Genomic DNA, 27,475 nt, shown 5'->3' with positions numbered 1-27,475 from the left:
AGAGGCCTCAGGGCCCCTCCTGTACCCCCAGAGACAGAGAGTGGGGAGACCCTCAGGGGCTGCACCTTCCAACCATGACCGCCCACCAGATATAGGCCACCCCCCCCCCAGCGTTGTGTGTACAGAGGATGTCCAACCAACATTAAAATTATTTATGCGCCTGCAGCCTGTTTGTCACCAGCGCAGCATTCTTGGGGAGAGAGGAAAATTGTCTGTCAGAGGCTGACGCACTTTGCCGTGTTGGCCTCGCCCCACGGTGATCCCCAAGGAGTGGGGAGCCATGCCCTGTGCAGACGGGTGGGTGGGGGATGGAGAAGGAGGCTGTGATCAGTAAGTGCTTCTCGCAGGCCTGGGTCTGGGCCAGGTATTTGAGGAGCCGACAGTCTTGTCAGAGAGAGGAAATGAAGATGTCTTGAAAAATCCACACTTAACAACATAGTGTGTTTGCTGGTGTGTACGTGCGTGCATGCGTGTGTGTGTTTTCTAGATGCACTTGGGTGCTTATATGTGTTATAGGCAAGTTAGTGTGTGCATGTTGCCACGAGTTTGTGTACACAGGTGTGTGTGCATTATTGTGTGTCTGTGTATGTCTCCATGCATGTGTGGGCAGTGTATGTGTATGTGCACAACTGTGTGTGTGCATGCGTGCGTGCATGTGTTGTAGTATAATAAATGCCACGAGGCCCTGGACTTCAGAGAAAGGGTTTAGCATGACCAAGCCTTCCTAGGCTTGGTCTGCCTCTTCCACAGGCTGGGCAGGGGGCAGGGGAAGAGGATTTCTGGTCATAGAATGGGCACAGGCAAAGCTCCAGAGGGGGCACCTGCGGGCCCTCTGTTCAGGGACCGTGGGCAGGCCTGCCTGACTTGGGAGGACACCCCCAGGAGCTGTGGAGTGAGAAGAGGCAGGGAGGTGAGTCTCTGCAGGGTGCTGAAAAGCCAGCAGAGAGCTGGAGCTGGTTCGCCAGGCTGCGTCTGTCTGTTGACACCTGGCATGTGGACACACGGGCACGTGAAGGATGCTTGTCACTAGAGGGGCATCGAGGCCCAAGGCTGGAAGGCCTGTGGCATTAGGGTGGAGGGGCAGGCAGTTCCTATTGGGGTTGGGAGAAATGAGACCAGAAGCTGCCAGTGGACAGTGGGAGAAGTCGGAGGTTGGGAGGTGAGGCCAGGGAACCTGGACGGATTCTCTGTGTCCACTGTCCGCGGGCTCGAATTCTTGTCTTGAGTCTCAGGCCCAGTGCTTACCTGTCATGCTGAAGTCTGCAGAATGCTTGATGGTGATGAAGTTTTCCTAATCAACATAGATCACGATCAGAGTCGGAGACATCCGGGGACTGAGGTCGGGTGGGGGGGTAGGTCCTGCCGGGGAGTTCTGGCCCCTCGATTCAGGGCGGAGCTGGTAAACACTCCACAAATGTTTGTGGAGGGAAGAACAGGAGAGGGCCGGGCTGGTTGTGATCCCGGATGTCGTGGGAAGTGGAAGAGTTGGAAAGGGCACACCCGGGTGGTCTGGCGGTTGGGATGGCCTCGTTCCTGGGAATGGTTGCCACGAAGCATTTTCCCTGGCTTCTCCACGGCAGCCACTGTCCCTTCCCGGAGTGTTATAAAAACCTGCAATTACCGAGCCGCCTCTGGGTGGGAGCATCCAGACTCCTCTTCTTTCTTTCTTCCAAGATACACGGAGTCAAGTCGGGGTCAGGCAGAAAGGGGGCCTCTCTCCCACACTCTCTGCAGAGCTGTGGTTGAGGACTTTGGGGATCAGGAAGGTGAAGGGGGCTGGACGGATGCCCGTGCCTCTCCAGGGTTAGAAGGCAGCCATCCTCCTGCGCTCGGCATGCTCTGGGGCCACTCAGCAGATACCACACTGTCCCTGGGGCTTGGGGCCCCCTTTTCCCTCCAGCTCTACCAAGCGGAAGCCCACGCTGTGGATGGAGGCTTGGGAGAGGCCTGGGAGCAGGAATGTGTGATGCGCAGCTAATGGAGAGCTCCGCCCAGCCTGCCGCTCCAGGATGGCTCCTCTTGCTCTTTCCTGTTCTTCCAATGATTTTCCTTTGGGGCATATTTATTTCCTGGCTTCTCGCCTTTGCCTGTGTGAGTTGTGGGGGGCATGGGGAGAGAAGGAAAAACTTATAGAAGGGTGGCTCCAGGTCTGAAATTTTCACAGTGGAAGGAACAATAAAATCGACCTTGTGGGTCAGGAACTTTCTGGACCCACTGCACCATGGTCGGTGAGCCCCGCCCTCCCAGGCGGCCCTCCTGGAGGAGTTGACATTGGTTCATCCTCAGGCAGGAACACTGTAAGGAATGTCCTGTTGGGACAGGCCAGGCCTCAAGGCTTGGCCTCCCCATCCCCAGGGGAGCATATATTCACTCCTCTGCCATCTGACTATTTGTCCCCGGACACTTGCTACACCACAGACGACCGAATGGCATTTGTTCAACTTGCTGTTCCCTGCTAACCCTGCTTTGCATGCCCAGTGCCCTTTTCCCAGGGTCCACCACGTGGCTCTGTGTCACCAGCAGACCTAGGCGCTACCTGATGCTCTTGTTCTTCCTTCCCAAGAAGTTGGCTCCCTCTGTAGCTTGGCCAGGTATAGGTTGGGGTCACTTTCTGCACACATGGTCCTCTTATTGACCATGGTAACCACTTCAAGGCTCATGGAGATTCTTTTGTCCAGACTCCTCCCTTTGTAGCAGCTGGGCTCCCCAGAGTCAGTCTTCTCCTTTGCAGAGCTAGATTATGACCTGGGTCTCCAGCTCCATCCCTGATAGTTCTCCAAGCATTTGACAAGGCCCCAGCCTGTCAGCAAAAAACAGAAGATTTTTGCATTCAGAACAGGAAGAAATCACAAAATGACCCAGTCTCCTATAAGCTTCTGCACAGTGTTCCAGGGACTGTTTGCCCCTTGCTCAGATGCCCTGGAGACACCCTTGGCTCCGCCCCTTCTCTCCACCGCATCCAGGTTCCCGTCAGTCCCACCTTCGGAACATCAGCAGCCCCTTGCACTTCCCACCTCTTCTCCTGCCCTCTGGACCAAGGCACCTTGGGCTCTCCTGGAGACAGTTCCTATAAGCTCATTGGTTTCTGATTCTGCCTTTTAAAATGTCACTGTTTTGTCCAGAACCCTCCGGTCATCCCCTATTTCATATGGAATAATAGACAAAGTCCTTCCAGATGATATTGGCTTCATCACCTCTGACCTCATTATGCACTCTCCCCACCTCCCCCTGCGCTCTGGCATGCTGGCCTTCTTGGGGATCTTGACCCGTCACAGCAAGCCCTGACCTCCGGGCCTTTGCTTTGAGGGGGCATTGCAGGGACTTGCTATCCCCTCGCCCTGGATTGCTCCTCTCTCCCCTCCCCCAGGTTGTTGCCCACTGCTGCTTTCTCAGTGAGCCCCGTCCTAACCACTTACCTGAAAGTACAGCCGGCCTGGGGGTGGGAGGGGCGCCCACCATGCACCAGCACCCCCGCCTCCTCCCTGGCTTCCTAGCCCACAGAACCGACCATGCTCTGGCATCCGACTTGCTACATCTGTTGTCTTCATTATTGCCTCTCCCCACTAAGCGGCCAGCTCCACAGGGCCCGAGTGTTTTGTCAGATGGTTCCCCAGGGCCTGGACCAGTGCCTGCACCCAGTGAGTGGATGGATGCTCAGTCAGCATTTGCTGACTGAATGAATGATGGACTTGGGAGTGGCCAGCCCTGCCCAAAGGAACTTCCTTTATTTTCTCAGAGCCCTTCAGCTCTGCAGTTGTGGTCCAGCCCACTGGCAGGACTACCTCCCTCTCGAGGGTCTCCCTACAGCAGCCCAGACATAAACTGGCTAGACAACGCAGAAAGTTCCAGCATCGGAGTCCAGATTTGAAGCAAGAAGAAATGTCAGTTCCTGCCGTCCACTCTGGATGATGGGTCACCTGTCACTAAGGCTTCTTCTCCCTCTTGGGATCCATGGCACTGAAATTCTGAGCGTCATCATGGTAGTATTAATTGTTCCTTGTACCCACCCCCAGCACCTGTAAAGTAGACGTGATTCTTCCTGGATTCCTCCACCCAGGGCAGGGGGAAATGTGGGTAGAGTGAGGATGGGCCCCAGCTACCTCCTGCTGGGGTCTGCCAGCCTGCCCACTGTGTTGAATAAGGTCCAGAGAGCAGGAGTGTTGGAAGGACCCTGCCAACATCAGCCCATGTCAGGTACAGTTCTATCCCCGCTTTATGGATCAGGGAAGGAGGCAGGGAGAGGTCACAGAACTTGCCATGATCACACAGGAGGCAGAGCCAGGGCCTGAAGCCCAGCTCCGCGTGTCTGCCCCCAGGGAGGACGGCCTCGGCCAGATGGAGGTCCTGCCCTTCCACCTCCATCAGCTCCCAGACTAGGCCCCAACCTGGTGCTCTTCCTGCCCCCACCTGCCGGGCCATCCACCCGGGTCTCCGTCAGCCAGCCTGTTCCCCCTCTGACCACACCTGGCCCGTCCCTGCTGGACCTTCCTTCCTCCCTCCCAGAACCCACCCTGGTGCTAGGCTCAGCCTGGTCTTAGCAGGCTCCGCCCCTCACGTCACACTGGTTCTTCCTCAGTTTATCACAACCCTGTCTGGTGGGGTGGCCACCATCCGTCAGAACATCCCTGGCTCCTCTGGTCCACGCCCTTGGCCTGCCTTGACTGTCACCCTCCCCTGGTCTCTTCATGTCCCGAGAGAGCGCAGAAGTGTGAGCTTTCAGACAAGTAGCCACTGCTTCCTGACCTGTCCCAGGGTCAGCTTGGTGGAAATCAGGAGCAGTCAAAACCTAAGCGTTTAAAAAACTACTGGCAGGCTACGTACAGGGACACACACCTGTAAGCCCAGTGACTCAGGAGGCTGAGGCCGGAGGATTGCAAGTGCAAAGCCAGCCTCAGCAGTTTAGTGAGGCTCTGAGCCACTTAGCAAGACCCCATCTTAAAATAAAAATAAAAAGGATTGCACTCCTTAGGACCAAAACAAAACAAAAAATTACCGTCAGGTTGTAGCGATGTCCCTGTGTTGTGTCTGTAACACTTCCCTAGCCGCCACCCCTCTCCAGGTCCAGGAATACGGCATCGTGGTGAAGAGCATGGGCTCCCCCAGCTTCCTGCTTCCTGGCTGGGTGGCTTGGGCCAAGTTACTTAACCTCTCTGTACGAGTTTCATCAACTATAAAATGAGGATAATGATGTGGCCATCTACCTCCTCGTAGAGTTGTAAAGAGGATCAGGATCGGATCAGTTTGTGTTCTTTGGACAGTGCCTGGGACACAGTACCTCACAGGTGTCGGCCATTGTCCTGTGACACCTCACAGGTGTCATTTCTTGTTGTTATCATCATCATGACAAAGGGAACCGGGGCCCAGGCGGTGTCTCCGTGAGCCCAGCACACACAGCCAGGCCCACAGGGTGGACTGGAGCCGGTGGCCGCCTGTCTCTCCTGGCAGCGTCCCTGTCCCTTGGCCCCTCTCTCCTCTGGTGCCGTCGCTGCCTCTGTGGGGATCTGAAGGACCACCAGCCACACGGGTTGAGGGAGAGGGGGACCCTCTGTGCCAGCCCCAGCCTCCCTCATCGGCCGTGTCACCTCCCCTCCTGGCCAGTCCATAGTGAGAGGCCTGCCTTGACCTCCCAGCAGAGGGAGTGGGCCGCAGGACTGCCCCAGGAGGCTCCCCCTCGGCTGTCCTCGCCTCACCCCCCTGTTCCCTCAGGACGCTCAGCACAGCGGGGGACACGCTGCTCTCTTCCCGAGGAACACAGCCAGTGAGGGCTGCTGGGACCCAGGACCCCGAGGCCTGACTCCCAGGCTCTGCAGTGCCCTCCTTGTCCCAGGGCTCAGGTCCCACAGCAGGGACCCAGACTCCCACCTGCAGTGGAGGCGAGCCAGGCCGCAAGCCCAAGGGCGCAGTGGGGTCCCTGCCTTCAGAAGGAGTGGGGACACAGGCCCAGCATGGGGACGGCCGCTGTCAGCAGCAGGAAAAGGTGCTGGGGACCCCTGGGCACGCCCTGTGGGCGGGGTGACCTGGGCAGTTCCAGGAGCTGATGCTCAAGTCCTGAGACTCCCCACGGGGCACTCCCCAGAATCCAGACCCTGGCAATGTCCCCGAGGAGCAGACCTGAGGTCACCTGGAGGAGGCAGAGGCTACCACAGGACCCCTGGGGACGGCAGGGGAGACCTCCCAGTTCACACACAGGGAGTGAGAGCACCCAGCCTGGGCTCTGATTTGGTGACAGCTGTGTCCCCCGGTGGAGGGAGCTGCTCCCCAGTCCCTGCTGTGATTCAGGCACCTCCAAGGGACAGCTCATTCAGCCCTCAGAACCTTCAACTGTCTTTATTATGGTTATTCCCCTATGTCACTCATGGGGAAACTGAGGCACGGACCATTAAAAGCCTGGGTGGAGGGGCAGGCATGGAGGAAGTGGTTTGAACCAGGCCCAGCTGGCTCCAGAGGCCTGCCCTCACCCCGTGCCAAACGGGGGCTGAACCCTGTCCAAGGTGCCCAGTGAGCGGCGGGACTTGACAGAGCCCGCCAGGGACTCGGCCCCTGGGCCAGCGGATCGCTCCGCAGCCCTCCCAGCACTCGGGTGGTTTACACCATTAGGTAGTTTTAAATTATTTTCATTCTTGGTCGAATATTTAATTTTTACCCATAATGGACAGTTGGTTAAAGGCAGGAAGCATTAAAGATCACCGATATTAAAAGGCTGTTTCGTGAGGAACATGTAAGTGGTAATAATCCTGCACATTGGCCTCAGGGAGTCCTCCCGGGACCCGCGAGGCCCATCCATCTGGCCGGTGCTCTCAGACAGCGCCTGCGGCCTGCAGAGCTCGCCTGGCTCTGGAGAGAAGGCAGGGTACCTGCCTGAGCCCAGGCAGCATCAAGGCCCTGCCTCCCGCCCGCCCCCAGGGTGCTATCTGGGTGGAAGTGATTACCAGCACCTCCTGAAAACTCTGGGTCTCATCATTTAGAAACAAAGCAAGACTACTTCAAAACAAACCTGTGGGTTTTATTTAAAAAAAAAAAGCACATGAAATTCAAGAATTTCCAACCGTGGACCACCGGTCCGGTTTTTGCTTTGTTTCTTCGTTTGCCTTATAGAGACAAGCCTTAGCCCACCGTTTAGTGGGTATCTGGTGCCAAAGCCACAGGGTAATGGTGATATGTCATTTTGAAATTTCTTTGTAGACAATCCTGCTTTTGCCTTCCTAGCTCATAACAAGGAACAAAGGAGACTGTAGATGGGGAAGATGGGGGAGGTTCCATTTTCCCCCTGTTTCTGAGGAGTTTTAAGGATTGTATTAATATGAACCTTATAATCCACTTCCAGTAACATCAATCTAAATACTGTTTTGGACATGAAATAACTTCTTCGTCAGATGCATTTTTTGATTCCTGAGGGTGTTTGTGAGGCAATATATTACTGAGAGAGGAGTTCTCAAGTTCAAGACCTGAGCATGGCTCCGTTTCCACAAGGGTAAAAACAAGAATAACAAAAACCCATCCCTTAGCCAGGCACGATGGTGCAGGCCCGTAATCCCAGTGGCTGGGAAGGCTGAGACAGGAGGATCGCGAGTTCAAAGCCAGCCTCAGCAACTTAGCGAGGCCCTAAGCAACTTAGCAAGACCCTGTCTCTAAATAAAATATAAAAAGGGCTGTGGAGGATGTGGCTCAGTGGTAAAGTGCCCCTGGGTTCAATCCCCAGTAACAAAAAAGAAAATTTAAAAAAGAGAAAGGGCTGGGGATGTGGCTCAAGCCGTAACGCGCTCGCCTGGCTTGCATGGGTCTCTGGGTTCGATCCTCAGCACCACATAAAATAAAATAAAGATGTTGTGTCCACCGAAAACTAAAAAATAAATATTAAAAAAATCCTCTCTCTCTCTCTCTCTCTCTCTCTCTCTCTCTCTCTCTCTCTCTCTCTCTCTCCTCTCTTTCTCTCTCTTTAAAAAAGAGAGAGAGAGAGAGAGAAAGTGACTGCTTATTGTCATTGAATGTCATAATCCCAGCGATTTGGAAGGCTGAGATGAGAGGATCACAAGTTCAAGGCTAGTCTCTGCAACTTAGTGAGACCCTCATCAGCTTAGCTGTCTCAAAATAAAAATAAAATAATCAAAATGTCTGGGGATGTAGCTCAGTGGTAAAGTGCCCCTGGGTTCAATTCCCATTTCCAAAAAATAACATACATTTTCATAACTGTAACATAATGACTATCCACAGCCTTACCCTGTGTTTTCTCCAGTTATCTTAGATCGTGAGGTACATTTATCCGTCACGTCTCTTCAGTATCTGTGTGTGTGTGTGTGTGTGTGTGTGTGTGTGTGTGTGTGTGTTGTTGGGGATGGAACCCAGCGCCTCACACGTACCAGGCAGGCACTTGAACACTGGACTACATCTCCAGCCCTTTTTAAGTTTTATTTTGCCAACTCCACTTCACATGCTGCCCAGTCTAACCTCAAACTCAGGCTCCTCCTCCCTCGGTCTTGGAGTAGCTGGGATTACAGGTGTGTGCCACCGACACCTGGCTCCTTAGTCTTTTGACCCGGGGTGGCTCTGGTGTCTGTACTTCAGGACAGTGGCTTTGTTTTTGAGAATGATTAGGGTTTTTGTAGAAGGGCCCTTGGGATGGATGGCTCTGCCATGTCCTTGTGATTAGACACAGGTGGTCTGCACTTTAGGGGGACACGTCCTCGGCGTATCACGTCAGGGGGTACACACTGTCCTTCCACCCCGTGACTGGTGAGGCCAGCCCTACTGGCCTGGGGAGGGTGGAGTCTGAGTCCCTCTGCTGTAGAATTTCCCTGTGTGACTAGGAAACATCTCCGAGAGGTCATTTGGAACGGGGCCAGTATTCTGTTTCTCCTGAAACCCTCGCCCTGCGGCCTCTATTGATGATTTGTGCCTGAAACAATGATTATCATCACAGTTGCCAAATGACTTTTTAATTCCATTATTCCTCCCAAATTTCCTCCTTGGCTTTCTACCACAGGGAGAGTTGTAAGGATTGATTTGAAATTCACCCCTCCAAGCCTCAGGGCCCCTGCACAAAGCAGGCAGAGTGTGACAACCAGAGCTGGGGTGGCAGAGGAACACTCTGAAGGCCTGGCTCCCCCGGATCTCAGGAGAGACCCTCCGAGGGCCAGAATCCCAATTCCCAATGCAGTCGGGAATGAGCAGCAGATAAACTGTGCCTGAGGAGGAAGCCCAGACCCCGGCTGGCCACCAGTGCCGAGCCTTTGACGTCCCCTGTCCTTGCCTAGATGTCTCCCCACTGGTGGGTCACTGTTGGCTGGTAAACCTGGGGAACCCCAGGCAGGCTGGCCAGGGGGAGCAGACGTGCACAGGGCCAGGCAGGCTTGGGTGACCTGAGTGCTCACACCCAAGAGACACTGCTGCCCGAGCTCTGGGGTCCCAGGGCATGGCTCATTTCACACCCAGGAAACCCGTGATTCAGGAAGGCTGTGAGAAAGGAAATCGGCCTGTTCAGAAGGGTTTTGCTTTTCCCAAATGGCCTTCATCAAGGGCAGCCCGGCCAGTCAGCGGGCAGACCTGGAGGAAGCCGTCCTGCCCTCTAGTCCCAGGACCGGCCCAGCCGGGGGCGGGGGGTCTGAGCCCCTCCCACCAGTGTGGAGTTCTTTTAGGTAGCCATGAGACATTCTTCTTGGAAGAATGCAGAGGGGTCAGACGCTGAGATAAAGTACACCGGCCCCAGAGGCCAAGATCGGGGTCAGACCCGGGCCCTGGCTGCGCTCCCGCTCAACCTCTCAGAGGGTGTCGAGAGAATTGAGTGGGAACCCTGTGTCCCCAACAGGTAGGAACCCCTCAGTATGTCCCTTAAACCCAGGTACATTGATCCCCTTGTCCATGGAAGACCCTCAACCCCAGTGGGCGCCTAAGACTGCAGCTGGCTCTGGATCCGGAATGCACTGTTGTTGTTGTTGTTGTTGTTTCTATAAAAAGGTTTAATTTATAAACTAGGCACAGGAGGAGATTAAGAATAATAGCTAATAATAAAATAGAACCACTGGACAACATGCTCTAATATGACTTGTGAGTATGGTCTCTCACTCTCAAAATACCTCTGGCGCTCTTCTCACCCTTGCGCTGATGTGAGATGCCGCAAGGCCCACGCACCAGGATGAAGTGAGGTGCGTGACCAAGCACTCGCCGGGTACTGTGGACCCAGCCTCTGCAGTTTGAGGTACAACAGCAAAAGTTTCGTTTTCCTCCCTCACCACTTCACAGATTTGTTCTTACTGTAGATCTTAACAATCTTGTCATGTAGCTTTTTCTTTCCTTATTAATTCCAGAATTTTTTTTACCTTTTCACTGAAAGAAAGTACTTTACATCTTCCCTTTGGAAAGCCAAATTGCCAGCGTCACTACTCTTGCATTTTGGGACCGTTACTAAGTCAACTATGGGTTACTTGAACACAAGTACTGCAATGTCTTGACAGTGAATCTGACGACCAAACAGCCGTTAGGGAACCAACGGGTGGGTAGTGTATACAGTATGGATACCCTGGATAAAGGGTGAGTCACATTCCAAGAGCAATGGAAGAGGGTAGGTATCACTGCGTCGTGGTACTGCTCCAGCTGGAGACCCCCTGGCAGCCACTGAGATCCAGGAGGACTTCCTGGATGGGACAGTTATCACAGAATGGGCAGGTCATCACGATAGCCCGCTGGGCCTGTGGCTGCAAGCTCACGACAGTCCCAGGCAGCCTCCACCACCGTGGGTGGCCCTGCCCGTGAGAAGTCCCCCCATTGGTGACTCCAGCTGTCCTGTGCCTTCCTCCACTGGCCACTTCCCCTCACACAGAGGCTCTGCAGCTGGGCTCACTCGGGATTCAAAATGGCTCTTAGGGTCTTCTCTGCATCCCCCATCCTCCTTGCCCCAGCTTCTCCTGACTGTAGGCTGCTCTGCTGTGTGGAGATGGTGACATTAAAATAGGCAGTGGGGAGGTGGGGTCCTGGGAGATCAACTGAAGTCAGTCACTCACAGAGTGAACCAAGGCCAGCTGAGGTGGATGCTGGTGGCCAGACTTTGACCTAAAGGAAGTCAAATCCTTTAAAACTCAGAACCCCATAAGATGGGTTTTCAATTTTCTCAGTTTTATACATAAAGAAGCTAATGACCAGAGAGGTCAGGGAGCTCTGCTAAAGTTGCACAGCAGAGTGCAGTGTGTCAGGACTTGAACTCTGAGGGTCTGGCTCCAAAGTCCATTCTTTGAACGACTAGAGAGTTCTGGGAATGCCCAGACCTGCCAGCAGGCTGCAGTGAGGGTCCACAGGCTGGACCTAGGAGGCTGCAGGGCCTGTCTGGGCCAAGCGGAAGGGCGAGGGCCTTCCCCTGGAACCATGCCACCAGGTTCACATGGAGCCTGACGACTCCCAAGGGCAGCCGCGTGCTCTTCCCATGACATCACGCTGCCTCAGAACTTTGAGGCCGAGGATTCTTGGAATGCCTGATTCACCCTGGAACAAAAATAAGACTTCATCTTTCTAATGTGCCTTTGTTCCCCAAAGGCTTCCCTGCGCTTTACTTCACTCTCGGCTCAGACGGGCCTCGTGATCCAGGCCGCTGTGGTGCAGAAGGTGGGAGCCCACCCTAGTGAGCACCTGGAGTGGGGACCAGCGTCCTCATCCTACAGGGGACCCGGGTGGTGTGGAGCCATCTGGGCAAAGTGGGCCAAGAGCCCTGGGTTGCCCGCAGGACTGAGAGGAGGCAGCCCTGCGGTCCCATCGACGGTCCCCCAGAACTCACTTCCCAGCCTTTGGTGCCTCCCGAGGTCGGGGACAGCAGCAGGAGTCTGCAGTTCTCCCCATCCCCCGCTCCGAAGTGCAGCCGGGAAGCAGAGGGGCCACCCCCAAACTCAGCCCCCGCCCCCCCACAGGCCCAGCCTGAGGCAGCAGCGGCCGGTGGGGAAGGGATGGTTCCCAGCACTCGCGGAAGCCCAGGGGCCGCGCGTGGCTTCTGCGGTTTTCCCCAGACACAGCGGAGCCGAGGCTAGAGGCCGGATTTCCAAAGGCCCCATCCAGAACCTTCCCAGACTCTCCAGCCCCCCACCCCTGGTGGGTCCGGCCCAGCCCGCCACCTTCCGTCTGCCCGTCTGGCCCCCCGCTTCTGCACCCCTCTGTGCCGCAGGACAGCCCGCGGCCCCCACCCAGTGACTTTGGCCAAGGCCTGGGGTCCTCTGGCTCAACAGCAGTGCACAGGCTGCCCCAGCCCTCAGGACTCCAGAGCATGCCTTAGAACCTGGGAGCAGGAGCGCAGGGTGGAGGGCCAGACCCCCAAGTTCTAACCCACACTCTGACACCTGCAAATTGTATGTCCGCAGGCCAGTTCTTTTTTTTTTTTTTTTTTAATTAGGTATATAGGACAGCAGGGGGCATTTTGATCCATTGTACACAACTGCAGCACGACTTTTCATTTCTCTGGTTGTACACGATGTAGTGTCACACCCTGTGTGCAGTCCACTTGTACCTAGGGCAATGATGTCCACCTCATTCCACCGTCTTCCTGCCCCCACCCCCTCCCTACCTCTCCCTCCCTGTGCCCCATCCAAGCTCCTCCATTTCTCTCATGTCCCCCCCATTATGGATCAGCATCCACTTATTAGAGAGAAATTTCGGCCTTGGGGTTTTGGGATATCCTCCAGCTCCGTCCATTTACCTGCAAATGCCATGATTTTATTCTCTTTTAATGCTGAGCAATATTCCGTTGTGTATATACACCACAGTTTCTTTATCCATCCATCCACTGAAGGGCATCTAGGTTGGTTCCACAGTTCAGCTGTTGTGAATGGAGGTGTTTGAAGGTTGATGTGGCCGTGTCACTAGAGTGTGCTGATTTTAAGTCCTTTGGGTATAGACCAAGGGGTGGGGTAACTGGGTCAAATGGTGGTTCCGTTCAAGTTTCCTAAGGAATCTCTGAACTGCTTTCCAGAGTGGTGGCACCAATTTGCAGTCCCAACTTTTCAATTCTCTGGTTGTACACCATGTAGTGTCACACCCTATGTGCAGTCCACATGTACCTAGGGCAGTGAAGTGTACTCAGGCTGTTCTTTACCCTCTCTGAGCCTTGCCAAGCTCTGGGAGGTGGGGTAAACAGTCACACCTCTCTCTTAGGGGCCAAGGAAAGCCTGGTCTCTCACACGGTAAGGACCTGGTGGGTGTTGGCTGTTTTTACTACTGTTTCTGTGGATCCTTGAGATCTTGGGTCTAGTCCTCTTGCCTCGGGACATCCCTCAGGGCAGGATCAGCCTCGTGACCTGTACAGGGCCCATTTTCAGAAAGACCCATGGTCTGATGTGTCTGTCTTAAAATTCTCAGTCGTGTTGAATAAGGAACCTATTTCATTATGCACTGGGTCCCCTGGGTCACAGGGCCAGCCCTGCCTCCAGGTCCACAGAGCAGGCCAGGACCATGTGCTCCTGTTTCCTTTCCTTCACGTCCCTTGTCCCTGGTTGTGAGCTGGATGTCTGTCTCTCTAACTGGTAGACTCATGTCTGTCTGTCTCTCTGTGTGACCACACCAATCTTAAACTCCTTGTGGTGACAGCCCTGCCAGACCTAGGAGATCTGGAAAAGGTTCTTTTGCATCTGCAGGAAGGGGATACTTTTGAGGGCAGATCAGAGGAGCACACGGGACGGTTTGGTGGCAGAGACAGGGATGTGCTGTGGGCAGGTTCAGACTGCAGTCACGGTCGGGGTCGGGGACGGGATCCTGGGAGGACCTGGGCCTTGAAGCTCTATGGGAGTGGGGGAGTACTGAGAGGCGGCTCAGGGACCAGCAGCTTTTATCCTTCAGAGTGTCCCCAGGTCCCCGTGGCCTTGGGCAAGCCCATTGAGTCTCCCATTAGCCTCTAGGTGAGCAGGTCTCAGAACAAGTTAACTCATGGATGCTCATGGGTGCAGCCCTCTCCCATCATCCACTCGCTCTGCAGTTGGGAGAGGTCTTTCTCTGCCTGCAGGGTGCAGAAAAGTCCGTCAAACCCTGGTGGCTCTGTCGGGAGCCCTCCCCGGGCCAGGGAGACGTCTGATTACTGAAGCTTTTGTCCTTCCTGCAAAATACCAAAACTCCCAGAGACCTCAGCCCTGAGCTGTTTCCTACCCAACTCCGAGCAAACAGAGAGCTGCACACTCTGCTGGCTGGAGGAGAGTCAGCAGCACGGTCAGCCTTCTGCAGCCGCAGGGGGGTCCCCGATGCCCTCGCTTCTCGCCTTGGGATGGGGAGGAGAGCTCTGCAGGAGTGGGCCTGGTGCGAGGGCAGTCCTCAGGAACCGGCCCGCACCCTGCTGCTGCTACCACCATGGTGACAAAGATGATCCTGGCAACTACGGCTCACATACACTCTGCGGCAAAGCCCCCTGTTCTCCACCAAGCACCCAGATCTCGCACGTCCCTTCAATGCCACCAGAGGGCATTTTAGAAAGCAAGTTAGAGCAGAAACAGAGCTAAGCAGTGCGGGTCTTGCCACCAACTCTCGGAGCAACCCCAAGGGAATAAAGCAACCTCTCTGAACCTTGCTTGTCTCATATCTAAAACTCTCAGATAATCCTCAAGTCACCCCTGAGGCAGGGGTACACGCAGCTGGGAGCAAGACTGAAGAGGTTAAATCACCCAGGCCACGCAACCAGGAGTGGGCCAGCCTGGGCTCTGAGTAGGTTGCAGCTGACTCCCTCAAGGAGGAGAGTGTCCCCCTGGTTTTCCTTGTTAAGCTTCCCCATCATTCCACAAACCGGAGCTTGTGTGTGTGTGTGTGTGTGTGTGTGTGTGTGTGTCTACCACACATGCTAAGCAGCCCCTCAGCTGCAGAACAGCACCTTTAAGCAGCTTGGGAAGCTGAGGCAGGAGGATTGTGAGTTCAATGTCAGCCTCAGAAACTTAGTGAGGCCCTAAGTGACTTAGTGAGATCCTGTCTCAAATATTTTTTTTAAAAGTGGGGAGGGCTAGGGATGTGGCTCCGTGGTTAAGCGCCCCTGGGTTCAATCCCCAGTACCAAAAACATAAATAAAAATTCTGCCACTAAGGCTCACAGCCAAGGGGCAGGGAAGGCCGGAGCCCGCGAAGGCGATGTCGAGGTGGGCCGGAGTGGAGGTGCCCGTGCTAGTAGTGAGCAGTCATCACTTTTCCTGAAGCAAGAAATATGAGCCCAGGCATAGCTTTAAAACCGCTTGCCCTCGGAATTTTGCTTTCAGAAAATTTTAAGCAGACCTACAAATTATGTGGTGAACTGTCCGACATTGAGAGAACCATAATAAGCCAGTGGCCCTTGGAATATCTAGTTGGGAACGATTATGAAATAAAAAACGAACAGAGAGACGTTTGTCTCCATTTGGACCGCTGTTAAAACCATTTAAAAAAAAATGTGAAGTTATTCTCCCTACACCCACCTCCCAAAATGCGGCTGTGGTGTCCCAAGAACTTTATTGTTTTTTTTATATTTAAAAAAAAAAAAGAGCAGTGTTAGAGTCAAACAAGACATCTGATTTCAGAACCCTAGGAAGAAAGAATAAACGAAATGAAGGATGGAAAAATCCAAAACCCCGACAATTGCCATTCTCAAAGCTAAATAAATGAACAGACTGAAAACCAGAGTTGACATGACTGCTGCTGAGCAGGGACCACCGGGAGCCAAATGCAACACTATCACTCCTGTCCCCTAAGCCGTCCCCCTCCCTGGGAGAAGTCCCCAGGACAGGATCAAGCAGGTGGGAAGCCCCAGAGAGGCCATGTGTGCCCTTGCTGCTCTCAGTGCTGCCAAGGTAGGTGTCCCGTGTGCTCTCCGACCTGGGGCCACAGGTTCGTGTGTCGGAGACCCAACGCAGCCTCCTGGCCGGGCTGCTGGGAGCAACAGCAACTTGTCCCAGTCCAGCCAAACCCCAACCCACAGGTCTCATGGGGAGCAGCCAGCTGGCCCTAAGAAGGTATCGACGAAACCCAGCGCCAGCAAACTCAGAAGAGAGAGGTACTGGTTTGGGCCGGCTCCACCAGTGACCGCTGACAAATATTTGTGAATGGCCGGAGTGCGGAAGCCGAGGGCTCCATTGTTGGGGAACAAGGCCCAGGACCAAGCCTGCCCCAGCCATCTCAGCAGCCCTCCTTCCTGGGCAGAGGGCTCAGGCCTCCTGTGGTCTGGGTGGTCATTCAGCCCTGCTCTCCTGAGGGGTAGGTCTCATGGCACATGGGAGGCCGGAGGTGGCTGCTGGGGCCCATGATGAGTGGACAGGCTCAGCCCTCTGGCAGCCCCTGGGAGAGCTCTGCTGTGGGACCTTACCTCACTAAGCCTCCGTTGGCTCATCTGAACAATGGGAAGAAGGGTTCTTGATCTGACTGCTCGCAAGGAAAAGAGAGAGGCCTTGCGCCCCCCGGCCTCCAGCCATATCTGGGCTCTTCCTACAGGATCATCCCAGGACAGCGCCTCTGCTGGGTTGTTCTACATCCAGAGCCCCCTCTTATGAATCCAGGAGTCCTGCCTCTCTGGTCAGAAGGGGACACTTGAGGGTGCACTCCCTGGCTTCCTCTCCCACCTCTGGATGGCCCTCCACATGTGCAAAGGAGCTGCCCCCCAGCAAGAGTGAGCCCGGGAACACCCACTAATACCGGAGGACATGGCGCGTTCTTGGTCACTGCTGATTTGGTGGGGCGGCTGGCTCCAGGGTCTTTTGAACCAGGAAGACGTGGAATCCCAGGTCATTCGAATTCCCAGGAAGGCGCAGCCAAAGCGCGACAAGGCCTAACGGATTTCTTTCTGCAACCCTTGACCACCAGCCATGTACAAATTACTTCCTTCCTCTTCCAGGTGGACAGGAGTCGATTTCTTTTTTCTTCTCTCTTTGGGGACAGGGGGAGGCTGCTGGGCAGAGAGGGGAATCCCTGGCATCGCCAGTGGGAAACGAGACAATTCCAAGATAGATGCTGGGAAGGGCTCGGTCAGCCACTCTTCAGGGACATTTCTTGGGCCATAGCTACAGGCGCCACAAAAATTCTAAATAAGGATGACAAAAGTTGTAAGAATCGAACGCTATCTGCCAGGGAATTTCCAAGTTTCCCCTCTGGGCTAAAAAAAATAACCCACATTCAAAGAACAAAGATAATGGAAAGAGAAAGGGCCCGTTAGTTAAAAGTAATTGAAAAATTAAAGGAGGATGAATTCACCAAAGGCACCTGCGGAACCGGCGTGGACCCTGGGTTCCTTTTTTTTTGGCAGTGCTGGGAATGACCCCAGGACCTCTCCGTCTGTCAAGCCAGGCAAGGGCTCTACCTCTGAGCCACATCCACGCCCTCCTGGAGCTTCTGCTCTCTCAGGGTGGGTGCCTCATGCTCCCTAAGGAGGGAGTGGCCCCCAGAGCTGAAGGGCATTACTGTAGCTCTGGGCAATCTAGAGGCCACTGGGAGGAGCCGGCCTCCATGGTCCTCTCTGCCAACAGGGGCCCAGCTCTCCCCGGGTGCCATGCTCACGGTCCTGATCCCATCAGACCCGGGGAGTGAGACTGAAGATTTCAGGTGTGTCAGGGAGCACAGAAGGGTTTGGGGGGATGGAGGTGCTTCCTCTTCTACCCCCAGTGTCAGGGCAGCGAGGTGCTTGCCTGGGAATGTCACCAGAACCCAGTGAGTTGGAAGGTGGATGACGAAGATGAAAATACCACACAGGCCTCCTGAGGGTGCCCAGGACACCTGGTCGTGGGATTCAGTTCAGTGTAACAGACTGCGTAGATCTTGTTATAATGATTATTAGAGTAGGTACAGACCACTAAAAACCCCGAGCGCTACATATATATACATACACGCATGCACAATGGTGAAGTCTGCCCACTTGTCTCAGCTGGCCTCTTCCAGTCTTCTTTGCTTGGTCATTATGCAGTGGGGAGGTTGGGGACAAGGAGGACTGTCTTGTTACTGCCCAGTGGGGGCAGAGGTCCACATTCTGCACTGGGCCTTCTTTGACACCCAAAGGGGTTCCTCATGACTGCTGCAGAGATAGAGGTGGAGGGAGGGATGGATGGATGGATGGACAGATAGGAAAGAAGGAAGGACAGACATAAGAAGACTCTGAAAGATGTTTGGAAGGCAGACAGGCCAGGGACCTGGGGACCTGAGGAACAGCACCAGGATGAGTTCTTTCCATTTTCTTCTTGGCTTCATATATCCCAGACTGGGATCTAAAGGAACCAGAAACCCAGAAACACCAGGAGGCATGAGCAAAGAAGCCCCAACCAAAGCTGACTCCCTCCAGCCAAAGGCCAGGGCACGGAGCGCTCTAGGCAATAACCACTCTGCAGCCAGAAGCCCCAGAAGAAACAGCGGCCCTACCCACCACTCGGGAAAGACTTATGGAAGGATGGTATCAGAGAGACCAAGTGGAATTTCCATCTTGAGGGGTGAAAGCACCTCTCTCTCTGTGCCAGTGGAGGCCACTTGGGGAGCCAAGAATTCCTACCCCTCCCTGCAGAAAGGAGGTTCCCCGTCCATGCTGAGATCGTGTCTGGCGGCCTCGTGGGGAGTTGAACCCCCATTCCTGCCCAGCAATGATGAGGAGCCCCCTTTGGGTGCCAGAGAAGGCCCATTAGGGAAGGTGGACTTCTGCTGACACTGGGCAGTGACAAAGCAGTTCCCATCACCACCACCACCCCCACACACACTGCACAATGACCAGGCAGAGCAAGATGGGAGGAGGCCAGCTAGGGCAGTTGAGTCTCATCATCGTGCCCGGTGGTCCAGGTCTCAATGGAACATCGCTGGCCATACCCCCAATCAGAAAGATCTTATGTTGAATGGAAAAGAGACGATTAACAGAGGCCCACACCAAGCTGATAGGTTAGAATTATCTAGCGAAGATGTCACAGCGGTCATCACCAAAAACGCTCCAAAGAACACCTAGGAGTCCCGTTGAAACATGAAAACTCAGGTCTTGGCAAAGAAGTAGAAGATGTCAAGAAAAACCAAATGGAAGCTTCAGAGTGCAATGAAAAGTCCAACGAAAGGGCACAAACAGAAAGAACCATGAACCAGAGAGGTCACAGAAGAAATCACCCAGCACTAGGGACAGAGAAAAGGGACTGGAAGGGAACAACCTGAGCTTCAGGGGCCTGTGGGACCGTGACAAAAAGTCTGACATCCATGCCATTGGAATCCCCCAAACAGGAGAAAGTGCGTCTCAAGCATCACTCACAGACCTGTGACTGAAGTCCTCCTGCGGTGCTGGCGGGAAGGTGGAAAACGGTGGTTTCTTTAAAAACTAGATTTGTGACCACCAGAGGATCCAGCAGCGGCACTGCTGGGCGTTGATCCAAGGGAGATGCAGACTCCGTGCAGAGGACCAAACTGCTCTGCAGATGTCCTTCTGCAGGTGAATGGTTAGGCACACGGCGAAGCGTCCATCCAGGGACCGCCACCGAGTAATGGAGAAATAGAAATAGAAACCGGTCCAGGCAACAACCTGGGTGGGTCTCCAGGGAATTATGCAGAGTGAAAAAAGCCAATCCCAGAAATATCTGATTCCATTTATACCACATTCTCCAGAGTGTAGAAGTGGAGAATGGATTCGTGGTTGCCAAAGGCCACGGATGGGGGTGGTGGGAGCGAGGGGGGCGTGGCTCCGAAAGGGCACCCGGAGGACCCCTGTGCTAGGAGTGGTCTGTATCCTGGCTGTCTCGCTGTCAAAGTCCTGCTTGTGACATTGTGCTATGGTTGTGGAAGATGCTACCGTGAGGGGAAGTGGGCAAGCCGTGCGTTATTTCTTACAATGCATGTGCATCTCGAATTGCCTCGCAATAAAAAGTTTAATTTCGGAAAATGAAATCATGTTCATTTAGAAAACATAAATAAAAGAAGAATCCACATCCCATCTCCCAGAGATAGCCACCATTAGCATTTTCGAGTGTATCCTTCCAGATTTTTCTAGGCAGATAAGTACTTGCCTTAAAGGACCCCATACTTCCCTCAGCAAGAGTGAACTATTTTGCTTCATCCTTAATTACTCCACGTTCCGTTTGGGCTGTGACGGATATCATTGTGCCTAAATCCTTATGCACATCTTTGATTACTTTATTTGGATGCATTACCACATGTGGAATAACAAGGTCCAAAGGTGGGCATTTATTAGAGGCTTTTGGAATTGTCAGATTTCCCGCCGAAAAATTATATTAATTTCTACCCCTGATATACAATGTGCTATAAATTACTTTTTGGGTGGAAACTAAAAGTCACATGTCTGTCCCTCCTTTGACCATTTTAATTTATCTAAAACCATGCCACTGCCTGGTGCGGGGCACACACCTGTAATCCCAGTGGCTCTGGAGGCTGAGACAGGATGATCACGAGTTCAACAGCCACAGCAAGGCACTAAGCAACTCAGTGAGACCCTGTCTCTAAATAAAATACCAATAGGGCTGGGGGTGTGGCTCAGTGGTCAAGTGCCCCTGAGTGCAATCCCCAGTACCAAATAAATAAATAAATGAAGCCATGCTACCAAGTGGAAAGCTTTTCAATGGAAAATTTTTTTCATTAATTTTTTAGTGAGAAAGAAAGAATGCATTTAATCCAAACCCAAGAGACCCCCCCAAAAAATTTTTACAGATAAAAATATATCAAGTGCAGTGAAAGTGAGTTTGCTTAAGTAATAAGCAATCACTTGGAAGTTGGTTCATAAAGTGCAATTGCAGTGAAGGCCCCTGGTACGCTAGACAGGTCACATAGGAGGTGGAGACTCATTTTGGAGAAGGTGATGTCTCTCTGCCAATTTCTCACCACTGCATGACTTTTGAGGGGTGTGGCTATCTTGTTCCCCACCTGCACTGCCGGTGACGCTACGGCATGGAAAACCTGGGGGTGACATTGAGATTGAACACGAGTGCTGGGAGTGGCAGGACACAGCGTCAGGTGTGGGCCTGGAAGCCGTGAGGATGCCCACCCCAACCCCACTCACCCTTTGACTTGCTTCCTGTCCACAAATCAAAAGGTTGTCATTCATCCTGGTGCAGAGCTCAGGTTTGCCTTGCTAATAACTGGGAGCCTGTCTGCCCCAAACCATCGTGTTAAATGTCTTCGTGTGCTAGGGCTGCTGGGACCAAGTGCCACCAACGGGGTGGCTAAGACAGCAGATATTGATTTCCTCTCAGTTCTGGAGGCTGGAAGTCCCAGATCAAGGTGTCAGCCGGGCTGGTTTTTCTGAGGCCTCTCTCTCTGGCCTGCAGGTGCCATTTTCTCCCTGGGTCCTATGTCTGTGTGCAGCACCCCAGCTGTGTGTGCAGATTTCCTCTCACTAGCCAGGCATGGTGGAGCACTCCTATAATCCCAGCTACTCCTGGAGGCTGAGGCAGGAGGATCCCAAGTTCTAGGACAGCCTCAGCAACTTAGTGAGACCTCGACTCAAATTTTTAAAATAAATAAATCAAAAAAGTTGGGGGTACAGCTCAGTGGAAAAGCAGCCCTGGGTTCAATCCCCAATACCAGGAGGAGAAGAAAATAAATCTCCTCACATTATAAGGCTGTCAGTCATGTTGAATGAGGACCCACTGTGACATCCTCATCTGAACTTTTTAAGAAATATTTATTTTATTTTTATTTGTTGTAATTTGTTTGATAGTAGAATATATTTTGGCATGTTGTACATACATGGAGTGTGACTTCCCATGGTCACGGTCATACATGATGACATCCTCATCTTCCCTTGATCCCCTCTTTAAAGGCCCTGTCTCCAGGTGGTGACATTCTGGAGGTGGTGGATGGGGTCCACAGCTGAGTTTTTTCAGGAAACCCTGCTACCAGAGGATACAGCAGGTGGCTGGCGACAGAAGCAGGAGGGTTCACCGTGTTTTCTACTAGATCGTTCAGGTTTTGTTCCCTGTGCCTGTGTATTTGTGCATCTACTAAATGAATAAAATGTGGACTTTAAGTGAAAGAGGAACTCGAATCTCTCTCTGCCAGCCACCTGTCTGGCCGTTCTGTCGCAAAGCCTGGTAGGTCGGAGGTTCTTAATAATTGTTTTTTGAGAGAATGAATAAAGGAGCAAGGCCGTGACTTCCTCCTCTGGTGTTCAGATGCGGGGACCCTGGCCGGCCCACCGGTGACCCCCCCTCTCTGTCTTTCCCCTTCCCTTTGCAGAAGGCAGCAGAGACCTCCCGGGGGGAACAAGCCCCAACAGCACGGGGACCACCAGCCGGGCAGTGCCAAACACAACCGGGATCACCAGAAATCCTACCAGGGGGGCTCAGCGGCCCCCGCCTCAGGGAGGCCTACCCACCACGGCTACAGCCAGAACCGGCGCTGGTACCAGAGCAGCATGAAGCACCCTCCAGGGGACAAGGGGGAGGCAGGAGCCCACCGCAACGCCAAAGAGACCGTGGCCATCGAGAGTCCCAAACTTGAGGACACCCCAGGGGACACCAGGAACAGTGGCCTTGAAACCCCCCGCAGCCCTGACACCCTCACCCCAACAGCTCCCGAGAGGCTGCCGCCACAGCCTCCCGGGGGACCAGAGGCCGAGACCAAGCACAAAGACAGTGTCCCCCCTGAGCGCGCGGGGGAGCGGCCCAGAGTCACCCTGCTCCAGTCTTCCAAAGACAGGCTGCGGCGGAGGCTGAAGGAAAAGGTACCGGTAATTGGCTTTTTGTTGTTCTCTTGCACCAGGGAGGACAGCGAGAGGTAGGCGCTCTGGTAGGTGGGCTCTGGCGGGAGGAGAGGGAGTTAGGTGGGGGGGCTTCTGGGTGGATGCCACTGGGCCACCACAGGGCAAGCCATGGCCAGCTCTGCAGGAACCCCTCAGCACATCCTGGGCTCCCCGCTTCTGGTCACCCCAAAGGTGCAGCTAGCATTGGGGAAGAGCGGGAGGGACATGTGCTGGGGTGATGGGAGGGGCACAGGAGCATTTTGGGGGGTCAGAGTCCACCATGCTAAGGAACATTTGGGGACACATGGAACTTAGGCAATAAGACGAAAGGCTGCTTCTCCCCAGTGTGAGTCCCTCGCAGGCTCCGTCCCTGCCAGGAGCCAGGCAGCGTGGGAGAAGGCTGGCCTCCACCCTGCCCTCCCCGACTTCATCTCCCAGCAGCCTGCAAGGGCTCAAAGGTGCAAAGCCAGGAGGCCCAGCCTCTGCATCACACTAGTGCCAGCCTGCGCTGAATGACCCGAGGACAGAGTACCAAGCTACCAGAAAAGGAATGGGGACTTGTCAGTGGTAGCATTATGTCCCTTGTGCCCGGTCTAGCGACCACTGCCCCAGCCCCTCCACACTCACCCAGGGCACAGGCGCTGTTGCCGGGGAGAGGAACCCTCGCCGAGGAAGGCTGATGGCCACAGCCATCCCCGCACAGCGGGCAGAGCCTCCTGAGTCCTCCTTCTGGGACATCCCCACAGCGAGATGTACTGGGCTCCTCCTCCGGTTCCTTTTGCCCGGAAGCCAGGTCCAAGTTCCACCCTCAGGCAGAATAAGGCAGGGCACCCTCTTCCCAAATCAGCCCTTAAAGCTGAAGTGGCACACTGTGTCCCCCACCACCACCCCAAAGTGCCCAGCCCTGCTCCTCCTTCCTGTGGGGACAAGGGCCACAGGCTGAGAAGAAATCCTCCCTCATTTCCTGACATCCCATAGTGGGCCTCCTGGCTGAGCCTCCTAGCTGATGGCCGGCGTGTGGCTTTGCCCCGAGAGCTTCCAGGACAGGCTTCTAGAGCCGTGGGGGAGGATTCTGAGTTCTCCGGAGGCCTGCCAAGCAGAGCGCAGAGCAGCACCGGGGACGCCGCTCGGGCTTTAGCATCCAGGCTCAGTCCTCACCCTGCTTTGGACTGGCTGGGTGACCGTAAGCCAGTCAACCACCTCTCTGAGCAAACTAGGTATAATATGCCCCCCGCCACTTGCAAAGAGACTGTGAAGATTAAATAAGACACGTAACGTCCCTCGTGGGTGTTATTCAACACGCAGACCATGGTCCTGCCGAGGGCCCAGGTGGTCAAGGTGGGGCGGTGCATGAACAATGGAACAGATCAGGCACTTCTGTAGCACCCATAAATGAGTTTCAGGACTTGCCCCAGGTGAGGCCTGTCCTCAGGAGGGTGCAGGCTCAGGCCCATGAAAAAGCGTGTCTTGAGAACAGGGCAAAAGCAGGAGGGGTATCGCAGTGTGGCCCCGATCCTGCCCCTGGACTGGATTTCACATCTCCGCAGTGAAGTCGCCTGCGTTCTTGGCCACCCATCTGCTGTTCTGAGTGCATACTTTTGAGATAGCTAGATGCCATCTTCCTTCTTTCCAGCCCCTAGCCTGGTCTCAGCCAGTAAAACCTCAAAGGGCGGGAGGGGTTTTGTTCTAGCCATTTTAGTGACACTGTAGAAGGTTCCTGGGTGTGGAGCATCTGTGTGCAGAGAGCCCTCAGTTCCATAGGACATAAAGCCAGGGAGGATTCCACAGGGAACCCTGTGCCCAGAGAACACAACCACCCCTGGGCATGGGGAACAGAAGGGTGTGGAGGACGTAGGGCCACCAGGGGCCACCTCTCACCCCTGCAGGCATTTTGTACCCTCCTCACCTTCCCAGCCTGGTCTTCTGCTCTCGTCTGTTTTGTTCAGATAAGATGTGTTATCATATTCCTTCTTTTTAAATCCCATTAAATCAAGGCTGGAGGTAGAGCTCAGTTGGTAGAGCGCTTGCCTCGCATGCACAAGGCCTTGGGTTCAATCCCCAGCACCACAGAAAATAAATAAATAGATCCCATTAAATCCTTTCTGATAGGCAAACAGACAGACAGACAAAACCCCAATGTATATGAGAATCCTGGGTAGGAACTAGAACTCGCAGTGTCAATGAGGGTGTCACCAAGGCCCAGAAAAACATCAGCAAAGAGCATTTGGGGCATGCGGGCCCTTGGTGGGTAAGCATTCCCAAAGGACCTCAAGTCCCCCCTCTGGGATGACAGCCCGCACTCCCTCAGGCCACCCGCACCCCGCAGAAACCTCTGCTGCGCTCAGCCACGCTTGGTTTCCTCCCACATGCCCAGGATGAAGTGGCCGTGGAGACCACCAGCCCCCAGCAGAACAAGATGGACAAGCTGATCGAGATCCTGAACAGCATGCGGAACAACAGTAGCGACGTGGACGCCAAGCTCACCACCTTCATGGAGGAAGCCCAGAACTCCACCAACTCCGAGGAGATGCTGGGCGAGATAGTGAGGACCATCTACCAGAAGGCCGTGTCGGACCGCAGCTTCGCCTTCACGGCCGCCAAGCTCTGTGACAAGATGGCCCTCTTCATGGTGGAAGGGACCAAGTTCCGCAGCCTGCTCCTCAACATGCTCCAGGTAACCCGACACCAGCAGCTGCCACCCCATGCCCCCTGCCCCTCCGCGCGCGCCGTGGGTTATTACTAGAGAGGAGGCTGCAAGTTCTGACCACACTTGAACTTGTCCCGAGTTCCTTCCTCCATTGCCTGATTAATTATAGAAAATCAGAAGGCAGTCAGGGGCGAGGGATGAGCGGCCGGCTTTGTGTGTGTTTGTGTGAGTGCTCCATGGTTACAAAGGACCAATATAATTTTATAGGTGCTTTTTGTTCAACCAGCATTTCCCGCTTTCTATTTTCATGATAAGGGAGACGGCGGCTGGCTCTGTGCTCTGACCTCTGCACGTCTGAGCAGACGTGAACTTGCCGTGGACCTCTCTCCTCTCCCCAGGGTCAGCCTCTCAGAGCGTGGTGGCTGTGCAGTTGTTGTAGCTGGGACTGAGATGGGTTTGAGCAGAGCCTTGGGGGGACAGGACGCAGATGGCCTGTCTGCTGACGCACTGCAGGTCCTGGGCTGAGGGAAAGCCTGGCAGCCCCAGACTGCCTCGTCCTTGGTGCATTCCCACTCGATATCCCTTCAGCTTAGCTCCAATCCTGCTCACTCCTGCCTCCATGGAGACCAGGTCCAGCCATGGTCATGGCAGTGCATGTGTGGCGGGTGTGGCCTTGTGCACTTAGACTGAACTCTGCACCCCTTTGTCTCACATCTGTCTGCTCTTTCGTTGTGGGTGGCCGTAGGTGAACTGGTGGCATTGGGGATAAATGGCAGGTATCGTGGCATTGTGGCCTCACTAGGGCTGGGCAGAAGCCATCTCTCCTACTACTTTGTACTTTAGAGATTAGTTGAGATATAAATCAAGCTGCTGGTTCAAATAAAGTCAGTCACCTAGACATTGTGGACGTAGGATTGCAGAACCCAAGAGACCATATGCAGGTCATTGGTCACTCGGGTGACCACAGATTGATCATCTAAACTGCCACTCGTCTGGAAGTCCAAGGGGCTCCATTCACAGCTGCGCCTGGACAACAGGTGTAAACAAGGTAGCACGTCCACCTTCGTCTCAGCCACCTGGTTTATGATTTGCCGTCTTTTCGCTAAAAGCAAGAGGAGGTCACTGCTTTCTATCCACCTGCGGCCTGCCGAGCCCCAGGCCTGCTGTCCGTCCTTCCTCTCCCGTGTGCCCCGGGCACTGTAACCTGAGCCTCCCTGGCCAGCCTGGGCTCCTCTCTCCAGCTCCAGGGCTGATCAGGTTCCCATTCCTGGATCGCCCTCGCTCCCCTGGTGATGAATTCCCGCATTACCTGAGGGATTTGCACATTGGGCATGTTCCTCGCAGGCCGGAATGTCCTGGGAGAGTGTGGAGGGTGACAGGCAGAGAGGCCTGTCGCCATGTACCACCAGGCACGGAGGAGCCGTGGACAAGCTCGGCCTTGCACTCGGCTTGGGGATTATTTTTTTTTTCAAACAAGGGCCAGGGTGAAGCAAGAGTTCTAGACCATGGTTGCCAGCTCCAAGTAACCCAGCCACCTCAGCGGCAGACAGTCCCAGGGCACAGGGTACCCAGGGACGCTGTCTGGCTGCAGAGGCTGCCCAAGATCAGGCATCTGTTTTAGCCATCCATGGTAAAGTGGCCTTGCCCCTAGATGTCCAGCAGAGCATCAATCCTGTGACTTCTCAGCCACCAAAGGGGCTCTGTGACCCCTGCACCCACTTCCCTGTGAATCACAAAATCTGCTCATTGGCTCAGGATGGCTCCAGGGATCCCAGCAGGAAAGGCACCTGTCAAGCTGCGTTTCACTCATTGACGTCCCATCCGCATCCCCCGGCTAATAGGTTCTCATAGGGTCACTGTGCTGGGCGTTCCCTGAGTGGGATACGCACTGACCAGACGACAGGGGACCAGCCCAGACCTGGCTGAGGCTGCGCGGTCGGCAGGGGTCAGCAGTGGGAGCCCCGCCTTGCAGTCGCCCCTCGGGCTGCACCTGGTGGTCTGGCCCTGCTGGCTGCTAGAGATGAATCGGGCCACCGGAGGAGCACAAGTGACCCATCTGGGCCTTTCCCTTTCACACATCCACAGGCCTGGCCGCTGGATGAAGCAGTCCTTAGCACACCACCCCCCATCTTCGTTCTTGCCAACTGCTTCACCTCACCTTGTAACTCTGTGATAGGTCTGTCATGAGTGACATGTGACAAAGGCCTACCCTACTGATGCCAC

General features: G+C 54.4%; 1 protein-coding gene across 3 annotated transcripts in view; it reads left to right on the top strand.

Annotated features, from left to right (window-relative positions):
* Ctif (cap binding complex dependent translation initiation factor) overlaps nucleotides 1-27,475 on the top strand; it is a 262,414-nt gene that overhangs the window by 147,744 nt on the left and 87,195 nt on the right. For all 3 annotated transcript variants that reach the window (XM_026393788.2, XM_026393787.2, XM_077792243.1), the window contains 2 exons: nucleotides 22,101-22,593; nucleotides 24,980-25,279. In XM_026393788.2, coding sequence (XP_026249573.1) covers nucleotides 22,101-22,593; nucleotides 24,980-25,279 — 793 coding nt within the window. The remainder of the gene's footprint in view (nucleotides 1-22,100; nucleotides 22,594-24,979; nucleotides 25,280-27,475) is intronic.

This window comes from Urocitellus parryii, chromosome 13 (genome assembly GCF_045843805.1).
Source record: "Urocitellus parryii isolate mUroPar1 chromosome 13, mUroPar1.hap1, whole genome shotgun sequence".
In the NCBI taxonomy this organism is placed as follows: domain Eukaryota; kingdom Metazoa; phylum Chordata; class Mammalia; order Rodentia; family Sciuridae; genus Urocitellus; species Urocitellus parryii.
Note: the sequence above shows the minus strand (reverse complement) of the source record. Positions and strands in the feature narration are given on the sequence as shown.